This window comes from Eschrichtius robustus, chromosome X (genome assembly GCF_028021215.1).
Source record: "Eschrichtius robustus isolate mEscRob2 chromosome X, mEscRob2.pri, whole genome shotgun sequence".
Taxonomy (NCBI): Eukaryota; Metazoa; Chordata; class Mammalia; order Artiodactyla; family Eschrichtiidae; genus Eschrichtius; species Eschrichtius robustus.
Window position 1 is genome coordinate 91,975,952 of NC_090845.1, and position 18,286 is coordinate 91,994,237.

The 18,286-nt window shown below is 40.5% G+C and overlaps 1 protein-coding gene across 1 annotated transcript; it reads left to right on the forward strand.

Moving 5' to 3' along the window:
• The first annotated feature begins 7,825 nt into the window (after positions 1 to 7,825).
• Positions 7,826 to 8,305, forward strand: LOC137756385 (histone H2B-like). Its single transcript, XM_068532659.1, has one exon. The coding sequence runs from the start codon at positions 7,826 to 7,828 to the stop codon at positions 8,303 to 8,305; it is 480 nt and encodes a 159-aa protein (XP_068388760.1).
• The last annotated feature ends 9,981 nt before the right edge of the window (positions 8,306 to 18,286 follow it).

Consider the following 18,286-nt stretch of genomic DNA (forward strand, 5'->3'; position numbering starts at 1 on the left):
GGTGGAGCTGGCCAGGGGTGCAGCCTCCTCGGCGACGGGCTCGAAGATGTCCAGGCCCTCGTGAAAACCTGCTTCAGCACCCTGGGGAAACAGGTGATGAAACTGTCTGGGCAGCAGCGGCGACAACACCTTGGCATCTTCTGCTTTGGGCTCTTTGGTTCGGCCTCTGTGGGCTCTTTGGTGCCCAGGCTTTCCTCAGAAGAAGTCTCACGGCAAGGCTCGGCCATGTCGGAGCCACCTTCCCCACAGCTCAGAGGGAAGGACAATGAGGCTGCTGAGGGCCAGTGGCCGGGTTTATAATCCCTGCGTTCTCTGATGTCACAGGCAACGTCCATATCTGACTGGACAAAATGCAAGGCAGGGAGGCCTGTCACTAAGGCAGCCCATGTCACGTGTCATTGGATGCCACCCTGCCTGGCCTCCCGTCAACCAATCCCAGTGGAAATCTGGTGACCTTTAAACTTTCCGTGACCTCCACTAGAAAAATCTTTGAACTATGCCCCATGTAGGAAAAGGTCATCCGTTCACTGCAGCTGATTTATGCCTACTATTTATGCATGAGAACTTTGAAAAGATGTCACCGAAGTCACCTACATTGAAGAAAAATCAGTTTGAGTTCCCTGAGAGAGTCTCTATAACTCAAACCTTTGCCACCATCAAAATGACTCTGGCCACTTGGGGAACATTTTTCTCAACACAGAATTTTCTCTTTCCATGGCTGAGCCACCGTGGCTTGAGCAGGAACTCTCTGACTTGGTCAGCAGAGTGCTCCTCAAAAATCAGTCATAGGACATAACTGACCAGCCCTTACCTCCAATTCTTATCAAACTTACAGGGAATCAGAAAGAACAGTAAAACCACATTCTCCAAAGACAGGCCACAAACAGAAATCGGATACTTGTACATAAATACTAAAAATATTTAACATTTAGCAAATTTTAATTTTTTTTAACATTACTTAGGTACCCCAAATACCACACATACTGGAATTGATGAAAAAAATATGTGTTAGTTGAAAGAAATTATTTTTCTAATTCCCTAGAAACCTTCCGAGTGAGAAGAAACTAATCAGTAAAAGGGAAATATTTAAAAATTAGAAACACATTCCTTTCAAAACCCTACGTAACTCAAGCAACGTATATCTTTAATGTATTTATGTAAAAATAAATTACAGACATTGAACCAAGAAGGACTTAGGAAGACTTGAAGAAATGGAGGTCTTCAATGAGCTAAGATCCTAATGGTCAGGTTTCCAGGTGTGTTTCCTGTGAGGGCTTCAAGGAGCGGCTAATTCTACTGCTAACAAAATAGTTCCAATCATGAAAGGATAAATGCTATTTTTTATTACTGGTAAATACAATATGATGATCAAACCATGGAAGAAAGTTTACAACAGGGAATTCTTTGGACCATAATGATAGTGTTAACATGAACCCCAAAGCTACAGGAGGACACCTTTGTGATTACAAATTCTCAAGGAGACTTTTCCTGACCCCAAATCTAGGGCATGGTGTAGAATTCTTTTTTTCTGGCATCTTCCCTTTCCATTAGAAAAAGTCCAGTTTTTCATTAAGGGTGCAGCCATTCAAGCAACCACAATTATTAAAGATCTCAATGAAGTATTAATTTCTGTCACTTTTCACACAGAGGTGAGCATTTTCAATAATGTATATAAATAATTTTGTCAAGTTATTTTTCATGTCTTGAATGGAAATTTCCCCCATTTTCTATTCCATTTATTGACCAAAACAGAAGTGTAACTGACCCTTTAAACTACTCTGCAGCGTAAAAGACAACTAACACTCATACTGGTGCCATGGAGGTACCTCTCCAAGGGGTTGTCCAGCAGGATAGGCAGATTTTTACTTGTCGGCTCAGAACTCTCAAACAGCAAAGCGGAAGCTATGTGTCCTCTTAAAGATTAGCTCTGTAATGGGCATAACATCACTTCTTTCATACTCCATTGGTCAAAGCAATTATAGGCCTGCCAGAGTCAAGAGGCAGGGGAACAGACATGCTTAATCCATCTGAGAAGTGTCTGGGAATGAGCAGCTTTCACAAATCTAACAAACAGTGCCACACAACGCATGCTTTTTGAGATGCTGCTGGGTGCCACACACATGATATGTCCGTAGCACAAGGTCCTGGGTTCCTTGGGCCACAGTGTCGTTAAACTATGGAATACTTTCCCACTTGACTCACTCTTATCTGGGTGAACTCCTGCATGCAGTGAATCCCTATAATCCAGGGCAAACCTTTCCCTCTGGTGGCATGAAGTTTCTGACCATTGTAGACATACCATCCCCCTACTCCTGGGCCCCTGGACATAGAAATACAGACACACAGATTGACAGAAAGGAGAATGTTTCGAGTGAGTACATGCTTCAAAGAACTCTACCAGAATCTGGTCTGGATATCAGATTTTAATTTGATTGCCTCATTCATAACCCTAACTCCAAGTAAGATTACATTTGAGGTACTGGGGTTTAGGACTTCAATATAAGAATTTCAGGGGACGCAATTCAAAGTATATGTGATATGAAACCTGAGCTGTAGATTGGCACATGTGCTGACTCTTCCATCATATTGATTATTTAGTTTCCCATTAAGAGAAAAAAGGTGACTTCATTCATCCTCTTTTCACTCCGACTATTCATTGCTTACTTTAATTTTTTTATTTTTAGCTTCTTACTTCTGTGAAGGGAGAAGATACTCAGTGATTTCAACCCTTAGGAATTGTTTATGACTTTCTTTAAACTCCAATATTAGTTCAATATTTTAAAGGACTGTATTTGTACTTTTAAAATAATTTGTAATTTCTTCTGTGAAGAATATCACTTTGAGCCAAACAAAGAGGCAAAAGCTGGATAATCTGCAAAAATCAAAACTTTCCTTGATGACTAATAAGAACCTGCAGTATAAACAAACAAGCAAAACAACGAATACTAAACTTTCATTGGGTTACTTGTATGGAAATATGTTAATATAAATGTTTCAGACATTACATGAAATTTCTAAAAACCTTATATGTTCTGGTATAATGTTATAGTCATAATCCTAGTTATTACTTTAAAATGTATATCTCAGAAATAACTAATTTTCTTGTCAACTGCATTATTATGAACTTTCATCAAATCTTTAACCGAGGTCATTTTTAAGTCTTTTGTCATTTACAGACAGTTCTGGGTGTACTCTGATGCTTTTGCAAATATGTTCCTATAAAAGGGTTTCATCTTCAAGAAATTCATGGAAAAGACTCTGACAAGTACAGGTTTCTGGTAACTGACTGTACTGCTGAACTGAACGAATAAGCATTTTCAGAACTCTAATGAATAACTGATGAACTCATAAAAGTGCTAACAAAAGATCAAGATGAAAAAAAAATTAATTACATGGGACTGAGTGAACTGATGAGGATGAGCATAATTTTTGTGACTTTCTGTTTGAATTAAAAAAAAAAATCCCACAAGGACTCAGAGGCAAAGAATATACAAATCAGTTTTCACTGCAAAGTAAAGCAGCTGTTACAGTGGAGGATTACTGGACTGAATGTCAATATTATGACATAGTATGAGTGTGTTTCATGTTTGGTAATTGCAATCATTGTTGCTTTTGTTGTGGTCAGCCATGTACAATGCTTGGTGTCAGTCTATTTATCTCTTGTAAAAATAAAATACAGTGTGTGTGTGTGTGAAAGAAAAAAAAAAACTTTCCTTGAACCCATCAGAAGAGGGACAGGAACCTCCAGGAGAGACAAATCTATGTAGCTTTAGCAGAACTGTATGAACTCAAGAGAAAGGTTGTGGGCAGGGCAAGAAACTAGAAATTGTTTTCCTAAGTAGTGCAGCAGGAAGGGAGGAAACGCCTGATCCAGGACTGGGTACAAATTTCTTTGTTTGTTTTTCAGCCCATTGTGGAAGATCTCTGATGAGCCATTATACTTCCAGAGTTCTCCTTGGGAAATTAGAGTAAGGATTTAGGATAATTGGACCCCCTTCATGAGGGTCATTAGTTAAAATTATTCGGGAATATTAGAAAAATCTCATTAAAGAACTTGAAAAAAACAGAATTTTCTTTCCAAGGTGATCAGGAAAATTGTCAGGAGATCAACTACAAGTAAATCCCTCTGAATAGTGCCTTGAGATCGTCATACACATAGGGGACAAAACTTTGGGAGCCAAAGCCTCTTTTGAAACCATGCTCATTTCAAAGATAGAACTGTAAACCAGTTGGAATGCACAGCGTAAGTCATTTTATTTCCATCATGCTCACTACCGCTGCTTCAAAATCCTAGTGTTTGTCCATATGACATACAAATGTTTTGCCAATCTTGATCTTGCATACTAGTCTCATACATATTGTATTATGTGAGAAGTTATTTTAAGAAAATGAATCTGTTGGGACATTTTTATAGCTCTTTGGGTGTTTTGCACCTAAAATTTCAGAAATAGAATAGAAGGATTAGTGAAATGCCATTTAAATATACCATATAGACAGTGAAGACTGGGAGTGCAAAGGTGAATGACAGATATGAAATCTAGGATAGAGAGAGGAAAAATGGGTTTTGATGTTGAAGACTGGAAGATAAGATGAGTACATCTGATCATTCACTTCAGAAGGTGATTGAAGAAAAGGGGCAATTATGATCTAATGGTATGGTTAACAGTAAAGATTGAAGTAAGGTCCAAACTTCCAGTTTTAATTAAATAATTCGCAGACATGTAATATACAGCATGGTGGCTATAGTTAAATACTGTATTGTATATTTGAATGTTGCTAAGAAAGTAGACCTTAAAAGTTCTTATCACAAGAAAAAAAATGTGTAACTGTGTGTGGTGGTGGCTGTTAACTAGAATTATTGGGGTGATCATTTCATAATATAGACATATATCGAATCATTATGAAACTAATGTTTCATGTCCATTATATCTCAATAAAAAAGACTAATTGAGGGAAACAGGTTTACTACTTCAATAAGAAATTATAAGCAACCCTGGAAAATAGTATTAATATAGCAAACATATCGCAATCAAACTTATTCAACATTATCTTTGTTACAGAATTCATTGAAAACATAAGAGAAAAGCCAAACATGGTACAGAAATATCAAAATCAAAAAGTTCAAGAAAAAAACCTATTCCCCGTTCCCTAATATCTGGAGATGCTACTCTAAGTCATTCAGATGAATCTGATTCTATTCCTTCCAAGTTTGTAATGTATTCTTTGTGAAAATGCAAACATTCATTATATGAACAAAAGATTGAAGAAATTTTACATAACCAATGAGATATAGCTGGACAGAGGATTGGTGAACTAGAAGACAGATAAAATAATAGAAATAATATAGAATACTTCACAGAAAGTAAAAGAAAAAAAAAGGATAAAGGTGAGGCAAAGAGACTCAAGGAATGGAGTAAGTAGGTGATAAGTATCACATAGGCATTCCAGAAGCATAAAACTGGGTGAATATTGGAAAAATACTATTCAAAGGAAAATGGCTGGTAATTCCCAGAGTTAGGGGGAGCCATAAGTTCCTCCATTCAGGAAGCAGACCTGACAAATCATAGTAAACCTTCAAGGTAACCCTAGAGATCAAAATAGCAGACAAAAAGACGCAGTGCCTAAAAAAGGAATACCAAATAGTGTGACTGCAGACCTCTTTGTCTTAATAAATTGAAGCCAAAAGCAAGTGCTGAGAGAAAGTAACTATCATCCTAGAGTTGCATATCTAGCCAAGGTATCATTTAATAGTGAAGCTATGCTACACATGAAGATGGACCTCCCCAAACCACACTCAAATGTAGACTTGCTCCACCGGCTGCTGAGAGTACAGTCAGGTGCTAATCCTCAGCCATTGACCCTTTCAGATATTTCCTCAGCTTCAGAGAGCTAATTTGCCCAAAGTTAGGGACTTCCTGAGACGGTCACATCCAATGTCTGAACAAGGGGAGGGTATAAATATATGTCTCATCCCATCCTCAGATGGTAATCCTGATTAACATTCCCACATAATTAACCCCATCTCAGTGCTGGCTTCCTTCTAGAGCTTAACTGAGAAATAAAGACTTTTGAGAAAAAATGAAATCTTATCGTGTTTACATCAACTGACACCATGTTAAAGGAACTTCTAAAGAATGTAATTTAGGAAGATGGAAAAAGATCACAGCAGATGATCTGAGATGCAGGTAGGAATGTTAATAGAATAAATTAGCAAGTAGAGGTAAATGTAAAACAATGACTGTACACAAAAGTTGCAATAATGATTACAGTTCCTTTGAAGAATCAAGTAAACAAGACATAGCTAAATACTGCAGTTATGCAACACTTGGATGATAAGAGTGTCCAATGAGAGCAGCTCACGTCCTGTTCACTGGTTCGGCCAGTGATGGACTGGAAGCTTGTGAGCCACAGCCTTTGGCCCAGTGTGGGAAAGTGGCCAGGGAAAAACAAATAAAAGCATTCTTGGGAGGTTCAGACTTGGAGATTGTGGAGGAAACTGGAGGGGTTCCTTCCCTGTTGTTTGCTTGCTAGCTTGTTTTTAATCACTGTAAGTTAATGATCTGAATTCAGAGATTGTACTGTATGTGTCTCTTGTCCCTTGTATACAAGTAAGGGAAGGATTTGACTACTAACACATCAAGTGGGATTTTTGTATTTTCATTGGTAAATGGGATTCTTTAGAAATAAGGAACGGCAAGCTTCCTTCACTGGAAGCTTTCCGCTTTCATAATTGGAAACATTTCATGAGCAGTAGAAATAGCAGTTCTTTAAAAGTGCAAATGGACACAGCTTTGGAATCTTGACCATTTCAGATGAAACCACATTGATGAACCCCCCCCCCCTTTTTTCAATTCTTCTTAAGTCATTTTTTGATTCCAATTCTGCAATTTATTGGTAAGGAAACACATTAAAGAAATGCCTTTGTCTGTATTGCCATGTATTCTTGCAAGAAATACGCTTTTATTTTAAAGAACTTCCCATTTATTCCTTCCATTCTTCCTATGGTGTTTTCTTAGAGAATTAATCATTGCTTTCAATCAACAACTCTTACGTTTGTTCACAAATTCAAGCATGTGGGGTATTTTGAGGACCTAAGGAATGTTAAGAAAATTTTATATTTGAGAAATGTTTAAGTATTTTTACTAATTTTAAAAGTATTCCCATTTCTGTTTGTGTTCCAACTTTGGACAATGTGGCTTTGAGATTTCAATTTTTTCTGATTCACTGGGGGTTTTGATCATAATTGGAGGCAGTAGATGGTCAATTACGTCCCATGATTTCGAGGAGCACTCTGCAGACCATGTCAGAGACTTCCGGCTCAAGCCACGGAGGCTCAGCCATGGAAAGACAAGATACTATGTGGGAGTAAAATGGCCCGCCAAGTGGCTAAAGTCATTCTGATGGCGGCAACGACTTGAGTTAGGGAGGTCAGACTCGCTCAGGAAGCTCAAACTGATTTTTCTTCAGTGTAGGTGACTTGGGTGACATCTTTTCAGAGTTCTCATGCATAAATAGTAGGCATAAATCAGCTGAGGTGAACTTTGCCTACATGCGGCATAGTTCAAAGATTTTCTGGTAGAGGTCACGGAAAGTTTAAAGTCACCAGATTTCCACTGTGATTGGCTGACTGGAGGCCAAGCAGGGGGCCATCCAATCACAGGTGACATGGGGTTCCTTAGTGACAGACCTCCCTGCTTTGCATTTTATCCAATCAGATGTGAGCATTGCCCGTGGCGTCATAGAAGGCAGGGAGTAGACACCGGGCCAAGGGACCTCGACGGCCGCACTGTCCTTCCCTCTGAGCTGCGGGGAAGACGATTCCGACATGCTTGAGCCTTCGTCTGAGACGTCTGAAGAAAGCCCGGGCACCAAGGAAGCCGAGCCGAAGAACCCGAAGCGCCGCTGCAGCCGCCGTCGTCGCTGCAGCCGCCGCCGCCGCTGCAGCCGCCGCCGCCGCCGCTGCAGCCGCCGCCGCCGCCGCTGCAGCCGCCGCCGCCGCTGCAGCCGCCGCCGCCTCTCTGACGGCTTCGACAGCTTTGCCACCTATTTCGGAAGGGTGCTGCAGCGGGTCCAGGAGGGCCTGACCCTCTCGCAGGAGGCCGTGAACGTCATGGATTCGTTCGTGAAGGACATCTTTGAGCGAATCGCCGGCGAGGCGGCGCGCCTGGTCCGCTCCAGCAAGCGCTCCACCCTCACCTCCAGAGACATGCAGACCTCCGTGCGCCTGCTGCTGCCTGGGAAGAGGGGCAAGCACGCCATATCCAGCGCCACCAAGGCAGTCATTCGGTACATCACCGGCAAATGAGCTGCCTCCGGACCACCTGAGCATCGCAAACCAAAGGATCTTTTCAGAGCCACCTCAGTTTTCTTAATAAGAACTGTATTCTGATAAACTTTGATCGACTTTATTTTTTAAAGTGTGCCATCCTGCTAATTTTTAAACATCTTTTTTACAAAGAACTAAATATTATCAACTACATTTTAATATATCTATGGTCTAATTTGCTCAAAATGAAATAGTGAGTTTTGTTCAATAATGTTGCATTATACCACTTTACTAAAGAGTGAGTTCTTTTATTTTTCTAGGTCAACCTTTCACAGGGTCTGTAAGATAAAGTTATTTACCTTTTTCACTCTCATTTTCTCATGAATGTATGGCAAAATTTTCCAGAGATTCATTATGTACCGTAATGACAACAAATTAAGTGCAGGAACATGTATAAGAACTCAACAGACATAGTAGAAGAGATTTTAAGGAGGTTTTCTTTTTCTTTTTTTTAATTGAAGTATAGTTGACTTACAACGTTGTATTAGTTTCTGGTGTACAGCAAAGTGATTCAGTTATACATATATATATAATCTTTTTCATATTCTTTTTCATTACAGGTTATTACAAGATATTGAATATAGTTCCCTGTGCTATACTGTAGGACCTTGTTGTTTATCTGTTCTATATATAGTAGTTTGTGTCTGCTAATCCCAAACTCTTAATTTACTCCTCCCCCCTCCTTTCCCCTTTGGTAACCATAAGTGTGTTTTCTATGTTTGTGAGTCTGTTTGTTTTGTAAATAAGTTCATTTGTATCATATTTTAGATACCACATGTAAGTGATATCATATGGTATTTGTCTTTCTTTGACTTACTTCACTTAGTATGATGATCTCTAGGTCCATCCATGTTGCTGTAAATGGCATTATTTTATTCTTTTTCATGGCTGAGTAGTATTCCATTGTATATATTCCACATCTTTATCCATTCGTGTCAATGGACATTTACGTTGCTTCCATGTCTTGGCTATTGTAAATAGTGCTGCTATGAACATTGGGGTGCATGTATCTTTTCACATTAGAGTTTTCTCCAGTTATATGCCAAGGAGTGGGATTGCTGGATCACATGGTAACTTTATTTTTATTTTTTTAAGGAACTTCCATACTGTTTTCCATAGTGCACCAGTTTACATTCCCACCAACAGTGTAGGAGGGTTCCCTTTTCTCCACACCCTTTCCAGCATTTATTATTTGTAGACTTTTTGGTAATAGCCATTCTGACTAGTGTGAGGTGATACCTCATTGTAGTTTTTGAAACCGTGCACCTCAGATTGGGACTTGAACCTAATCTCACCTCAGATGAGACTCGAACCCACCTGACTTGCACCTCAGATGGGACTTGAACCCACAATCTCTGGCTTAGGAAGGTACTCAAATCCACAATCTCCCAGGTAAAAGTGCACACCTGGTCTCAGGACTTAATGAAGTTCAGGTTCTTTATGTCTCACTGCAGAAGGAATGCAGTGAGAGGAAAAGTGATAGGTAAGAAGTAGATTTATTGAGAGAGATACACACTCCACAGACAGAGTGTGGGCCATCTCAGGTGGTGAGAACGGGCCCCCACGTACGGAGTGGTTAGCTTTTTATGGGCTGGGTAATTTCATAGGCTAATAAGTAGGAGGATTAGTCCAACTATTTTGGAGAAGGGGTGGGGATTCCAGGACTTGGGCCACTGCCCACTTTTTGGCCTTTTATGGCCTGGGAACTGTCATGGTGCAGGTGGCTGTGTCGTTTGGCATATGCTAATATATTACAATGAGCATATAATGAGGCTTGGGCCTAGCCTAGTAGGTTCTAACTGGGCCTATCTTGGGCCTAGCCTAGTAGGTTCTAACTGAGACAGGATCTTAGTTCCCGGACCAGAGATTGAACCCACGCCCTTGGCAGTGGAAGCATGGAGTCCTAACCACTGGACTGCCAGGGAATTCCCCACACTGTTTTGATTATTGTAGTTTTGTAGTAAGCTTTGAAATCATGGAGTAGGGCCTAGCCTAGTAGGTTCTAACTGAGACAGGAAGGAAGGAGGCAGGGCACAACCATTAAAAGAATGACAGCCATTGGGAAGAACAGGATACCAAAAAAAAGCGGTTAGATCCTACCTGGAAATTGTTCATGACAAGAGGTCCATATTCCCCTATAACATTTTCCCTATTATAATCATACCCAGTCACAGGTCCTGATCATTTGATGTTCTTAAAAGATACCATTATTATTCACCAAGGGCATAACATCTTCCCTTAATGAACTATAATTCTGAAGGAACAGAGTTCACATTTATTTAAATTTTTAGCTGTATCCACTGAACTTGATTTTATTTTTTGCATTTTTAGATCATAAACCATATGGAGTTAATTATCGTTCCTGAATTAATTTTAGTGGAAGGGAGAGTTAGACAAAAGTGTTTTAAGTATATAATGAATATTATTTTTATTCTCCTCAGTACCCTCACTGTCTATCAGAATATCTCCCATATATATTGTTTCATAATGGGTTATAAATATAAATAATTTATGTGTGGTTTAAAATGCCTCACAGCCGGACAAAGTGAAAGTCTCTTTTCTAATCAATATTCCTGCATCCCACTCCCCAACGGTAACCACTGTTATTGTTTGATTTGTATTTGGCATGCATTTTTCTGTGCATATTGAAATACACATACGTAAATAGATACAATGGTTTACACATTAACTGATTTGTTTGTTAGATATGAAATTGGAATCACAGAATAACACTGATCTGCTACTTATGTTCTTCATTTAACAAGATGTGTGCTTTTTAAATTGTTTTCATTAAGGTATGATTTAGAGAAAATAAAATTCACTCCTTTCAGTGTCCAGTTCTATGTCTTGAAAAGTACATACACTTGTATATGTACACTTGTGTACAGTCGTATAACCACACCACAATCAGGATATACGAGTTCCATTATGCCAAAAAATTCTCCTGTGCCTTTTTGTAGTCAACCCATTCTCCCCACCTCAACCCTGACAACGACCTATTTGTTTTCTGACTCCCAAATTTTGATAGCTGTAGGTTTTCACTTTTATTTTCATTTTAATTCTGTTCTATGTATTTTTAATTGAAGTATAGTTGATTTCTGTTCTACATATTTTTGATTTCCCTTGAGACTTCCTCTTTGACCCATGAATTAACTTGCTATGTGTTGCTCAGTTTCCAAGTTCTTAGAGATTTTCCTGTTATCTTTCTATTATTAATTTCTAGAATTTTATTCCATTATTGTCAGATAACACATTCTGTTTGGTTTCAATTTTTTTAAGCTGTTAAGGTTTGTTTTATGACTCAGGATATAGTCTATCTTGCTGAATGTTCCATGTGCATTTGAAAAGAGTGTGTATTCTGCTGTTTTTGGGTGGACTGTTCTATAAATGTCAGTTAGATCTGGTTGGTTGATGGTGGTGTTCAGTTCATCTATAACCTTGCTAATTTTTTGTCTACTAATTCTAGTACTGAGAGAGGAGTATTGAAGGCCCAAATTATAATTGTGGATTTGTCTATTCCCCTTTCAGTTCTGTCAGTTTTGCCTCTTGTATTTTAAGACTCCGTTGTTAGATATAACACATATTTAAAATTGTTGTATCTTCCGGGTGAATTGACTGACTCTATTTATCCCTGGTAACTGTGTTTGCTTTCAAGTCGACATTGTCTGATAATGTAAAGAATCTATAGATTCTCCTGCTTTCTTCTGATCAGTGTTTGCGTGGCGTATTTTTATTCATTGTTTTACTCTTAAGCTACCTATATCATTATATTTGAAGGGAGTTTCTTGTAGACAACATATAGTTGGGCCATTTTTGTTTTTTGTTGTTTTATAAATCCATTCTGATGATCTAAGTCATTTAGTTATGTATTTAGACCATTGACAATTAATTATTGATATGTTTCTGTTTAGATCTACCACTTTATTTTGCATGTTTTGTTTGTCCTCTCTGTTTTTCATTACCCTGTTTCCCCTTTCTTTGGCTTATCTGAATGCCTTTTAGTATTTCATTTTAAGTTTCTATTCTGAATTTGAATATATCTCTTTGTATAATATTTTTGTGGTTGCTCTGTGGATTACAAACTCCCTACTTAACTTTCCACAGTCTATTCAGAATCAATACTCAGAATCATTATGTTACCACTTCAGTTGATATGTAGAAACCTCACCTTAATAGATCCCCTTACCCTCCCCCCTTTACATTACATTTGCCTTATGTATTATAACTACACTGAAACCTACATAGATACCTACTATAGCTACTTTATTGAAAACTCCATCTGTTAATGTTATATTTTGCTGTGATTTTCCACAATTTACCATGATTTTGGAAGCCCATTCAGCTGCATCTTCATATTCACTTTCTCCCTAGATCTCCATGAATTCTAAATTGGTGGAAATGTAAATTGGTACAGCCACTATGAAAAACAGTACGGAGGTTCCTTAAAAAACTAAAAATAGAGTTGCCATATGATCTAGCAATCCCACTCTCTGAGCATATATCCAGAGAAAACTCTAATTCAAGATACATGCACCCCACTGTTCCTAACAACATTCTTTACAATAGCCAAGACATGGAAACAGTCTAAATGTCCATTGACAGATGAGTGGATAAAGAAGAGGTGGTATGTATATACAATGGAATACTACTCAGCCACAAAAAAGAATGAAATAATGCCATTTGCAGCAACATGGATGGACCTAGAGATTATCATACTACGTGAAGTCAGAAAGAGAAAGACAAATGCCATATTATATCACTTATATGTGGAATCTGAAATATGATACAAATGAACTTATTGACAAAACAGAAACAGACTCACAGATATAGAAAACAAACTTATGGTAACCAAAGGGGAAGCGGGGGAGGGAGTGATAAATTAGGAGTTTGGGATTAACATATACACACTACCATATGTAAAATAAACAACAAGAACCTACTGTATAGCAGAGGGAACTGTATTCAATATCCTGTAATAAACTATAATGGAAAAGAACATGAAAAAGAATATATGTATATATATATATATCTATAACTGAATCACTTTGCTGTACGCCAGAAATTAATACAACATTGGAAATCAACTATACTTCAGTAAAAAAAAAAAAAAGTAAAATAGGTCATTCTTAATCAATTAAGCAATACCTTGGACAGCATTGAATGCCAGTGTCCAGAGAAATTAGAGCATTTAGAGCCCTGGTGGCTTCAGGATACAACGGGAAAAACTTTAGAGTAATTTCAAGCTCACGTACTGAGCAGGTACCCATAGCAGTTCCCCTGATTTACTTCACCTCTCCTAACTTCTTACCCTTATCTAAATTATAGGATTAAATAGGGACTTCCCTGGTGGTGCAGTGGTTAGGAATCCGCCTGATAGTGCAGTGGACATGGGTTTGAGCCCTGGCCCAGGAAGATCCCACATGCCTTGGAGCAGCTAAGCCCGTGAGCCACAACTACTGAGCCTGCACTCTAGAGCCCATGAGCCACAACTACTGAGCCTGCATGCCACAACTACTGAAGCCCACATGCTTAGAGCCAGTGCTCCACAATAAGAGAAGCCACTGCAATGAGAAGCCTACACACCACAACGAAGAGTAGCCCCCACTCTCTGCAACTAGAGAAAGCCCACGCGCAGCAACGAAGACCCAATACAGCCAAAAATTAAATAAATAAATACATAAATAAATTAAAAGAAATGTTTAAATTATAGGATTAAGTAGGTAACTGAATAAGTGTTAAGAGTAAAGGAGATACAATTTAGAGTACCATTTGTTTACATTCATTTCCTACCCTCCATATCATCTTTCTCAGAGGAGACGTCTGTTCTGACTGATCCCTTTCTACCCACCATCTTAGAAAGCAGTCATTCACATAATCCCCATACTTAATTCTCATCCTCATCAATCATCATCACCAACACCAACATCTGCATAAGCGGTCACTGTATATATGAAGCGTTTGTCAGTCTTCTTTCATTATCACCCTCCAGGAGCCCTTTCAGACATTTTTTGCCTAATTACCCCCAACCCCACTCCCCAGCGGAATGTGAAATTTTTAATACTCCAGATGTAGTTTATCTGTTTATGTACTGTGGTCCTTTGGAAGCTCACAGACCGTTGTAATATCTATGAAAACCCTAACCTCAAGAACCAATCTTTGACCTCTTGGGGGTGATGTCATCTGTTGAGAATGCATGGTATATTGTGATTAGGGCAAAAGCTGGAATCCCACTCCTGCTCCATACATCCCTCGATCCACACTAGAAAATCTGTCATGATTAGATGCCCAGCCTTGATAGACCATCCACGGAGCCACCCTCATCCCTCTCTGGGAGAAATTTCACTTTCCTCTCTGTGTCCTCAGATGCCCTTTCCTCCCTAGCAGGTACAAGCAGCCTAATCATTTCCATAAGTTTTCACAAAGGACAGAAGAAACACTGGCTTCAGACAGCTTCTGCTTCCAGCCTGGTCACAAACTTCCCACGCGGCAGGGGGAAGGAACACCAGGCTTGGCTTCCTGCTGCTGGGAGGGTTAACACAGGGAGAACAGAGATTAACCACCTCAGCGGTACATGTCCTGATACCTTTGCTAAAGATCTGCCACCAGCAACTAAAGGTGACCAGGCTGCCAGGTCCCACCCCTGGCTCTGGCTGTTGGCGTGGGGAACAACCTCTTTGCCATTTGTCTCTGTGCTCAAGAGCACTTGCTTTGTAGTCACACACATCCATGAGGAGAGGATAGTGATACATCACTAGTGGGGCTGTTGTGAGATTAAATCCAGTCACTAACATGAAGAACCTAGATCTGGGCCCCTCTAAACAACCTGCTTCATAAATAGTAGCCCTTTCCTCCGTCAATCAGAGAGCTCATGTGGTCCTCGCCCGCCCCTTCAGCTGGGGCCCCTTAACCAGATTGCAGGTCAGAATCACCTTGGGGATCTTTTTCTAAACCCTCATATGAATTTCCCTTGTTGGTGGAAAGAGGGCTTCTGTATCAGAAGCCATTCAAGTTATTCAGCCATGATAATATGGGCCTTAACAAACAGATATGCCCATTTGGCACCCGTAGTGTGTGGCAGTGTCCATTTCCCCTTCATTCCACCAGCATCAGTTATTAACAGCTTTTGTCTTTATTGCTAAATATGATCTCTTCTTTTTTCCAGACCAGTCCCAGTGGAAGAGTCACCTCAGAAGGTCTGTCCTTAATGTTATAAATTCACAGGCTCCTCCCCTCGGGTTGCCAGATTTAGCAAATAAACATACTGGATGCCAGCTGAACTTGAATTTCAGATGAACAAAGTAATATTGCACGTGACAAATTTACACAAAAAAGGATTTTTTGTTTATCTTAAATTCAAATGTAAATGGTTTAAATATAATCTGGTAACCCTACACATGGAGGGATCTGGAGGGGAACCAAGGTGCTCCAGTCAACAACCGCAGCTGAGCCCCTAGCAGAAGCTAGAACCCGTGCTCATCCATGTGAGTGAGCTCTCTCAGATGTACCAGCCTAACGGAGCCTCCAGCTGATGGCAGCCCCAGGTGAGACACCACATGGAGCAGAAAACTATCCAGGTGAACCCAGTCAACACACATTATCCTGAGAAATTAAAAAATGGCTATTGTTTTGGTGGTGTTTGTTAAACAGAAGTGGACATCTGAACCATGTAGTTTTGGTGAACTCTCTTTCTCTATAGTCTGTAATCTTTGGATAAGATAGGGACTTGCTGATCTTTGAAGGTTCGATAGGACGTCGTTATAATTTTGGCTATAGTCTCTGTGTGGGTTTACATGTGGGTATAGATTTTGAAATTTCCTCAGTTCCTTCTGGGATTCCCAAGATAAATTTTCACGATGTATGATTTTCATCATACTCTTGGAGTTTTAGAAATTTATTCCTAAATTCCCTTCCACAGACGAGGCTCCACCGTAGTCATGCTTGTGAAGGGATGGAGAGGTATTGCTACAAACTGCTCCCTGAGGCACATGGAAAGCCGTATCCTCAGAAGGTGCCTTGGTGCGTACGCTGTCAGAACAAGGGGTGTTTACTCATTTTAAGAAGGGTTTCTCAAAGAAGGTGTCCTGAAACCCTTTCTCCTGCTACAAGGATAGCCTTGCAAGGAAGCCCCTCTTCTTGAGTACACATAGGATGCCTTCACCAGACCTCAGAGACATATGCATTGCAGTCCTGGTCCTTTCTGGCTGTCCCAGTGCAGCACTGCTGGGTGGATACGTCTGTGCAGTTCTGGGGTTCATTAAAACGAAGACCACTACCCTTGTGGAAATCTGAGCCACATTCTACAATATCACCTTTATAAGGAATAAAGTTGATGTATTTTCACCTTATTTTTCATATTTCTTAGTTGGTTTAGAGTCAAGGTATGGAGAAGGGGTGTCTTTTCAAGGCCCCTTAAAGACCCAGTCATTTTAGAGCAAGACCATAGGAATAGTTGGGGACCCGGCGAGACACAGGAAAGGGAAAGGAGCTGTGGATCTATTTGTAGACCCACTCCTGAGGGCAGAGTAAACATGTGCTCCATAAGGGCAGGTTGGTTCAAGAACTTTGAAGGGAGAGGGCCTGGGCTGTGCAACCTGTTTGTTCAACCAACCTCACTAATCAAGTAAGTGATTCTCTAGATAGAGGAGTGAGTGTCTAGAGAGGTTACATGGGTTTGGCCGTGGCTGTCCCTCCACGTGGAAGGAAATATTGCGAATGGAGGCTAGGAATTCCCCAGGAAAAAACAATGTATCGTTCAATTGACCCAGGTTTCTGCCTATTAAATGACTATGATGTTTTAGGCCTGCCTCCCTGGAATAACTCTGAGATTTGTAAATGACATTTTTGTATAGGTATCAAGATCATTGGGTTACATGATTATAGAGAGTTCTTAGTTCTCTGCCACAGATGGCTAACTGCTTAGCATGGGCTGTGATAGTACACGTTCACCCTCAGAGGGAGGGCTAACTCGTCTGCAGGAACCCTACATACTTCCCTGGGTCTCTGTGTTCTGATAATACACCCCTACTGTCTCTTTGAAGCAAACACAATTCCTGACGACAAGCACATGTTTTGTCCCACGAAACTGGACAGATTTTTTTGCCAGTTGCCGGGGTCCCAGTCTAGTGCTTCAAATTAGTATGTTTTCCAAGTGGCAGCCTGAAGAGCTACGGTGTTTTGCTTTAAGCTAAAGACAAGGGGGTGGAGGAGGGTGGGGAGGTATTTAAGGTGGTGGAGGACCTGCCTGAGCCAGGCGGTCACTATACTATAGAAACGTGACGTCAATAAGGCGACCTTGACGACTTTTTAATGGAGACAGAAGCGGCCTGGCAAGGAGAGCAGGTTTCTCCTTTAGGCGTTTGGAACTGAGTTGGGAGAGTGGGTACCCGCGACGGGGGCTGGACCACCCTGCAGTGTGGGGAGACAAAGGGATCCACATCCAGGTCACTTCTTTCCCGCTTTGGGGGCTCGGTGCCCGGGCTGTCTCGTAGGCAAAGCCATTGGGGTCCTGCCCGGCCCCAGTGGGTGCGGTGTCCTGCTCCAGGGGTGTCCTCGAGCCACTTTCCTTCTAAAGGCAGGGGCGTGGGAGGTGAGACAGGTAACGACTCTCTCTGAGCCGCAGCTTTCCCCTCTGTAAAATGGGGATAAGGACGCTTTCCCCACAGGGTCACTGTGAACATTCAGTGATAACACATGCATAAGCCGAAGGCCCTGTGGTTATTCCGGGATCATGAATGTTTGTATGAATTCAGGCCACTTCTTATTCCATTTCCCACTTTGTTCTCAGGGGATATATGAGGAAAGTAGAAGAAAAAGGCCCTGGTGGGAAGCTCATTGTACCTTTTCCTCGTTCGCAGCACTATCCAGTTGTTTCAGTGTCATTGTCACTAACCCATTGCCTAGCATGGTGCGGGGCCCACAGTTACACCAGTAAAGCATGGTAATTGCTGGATGTGTCTCTCC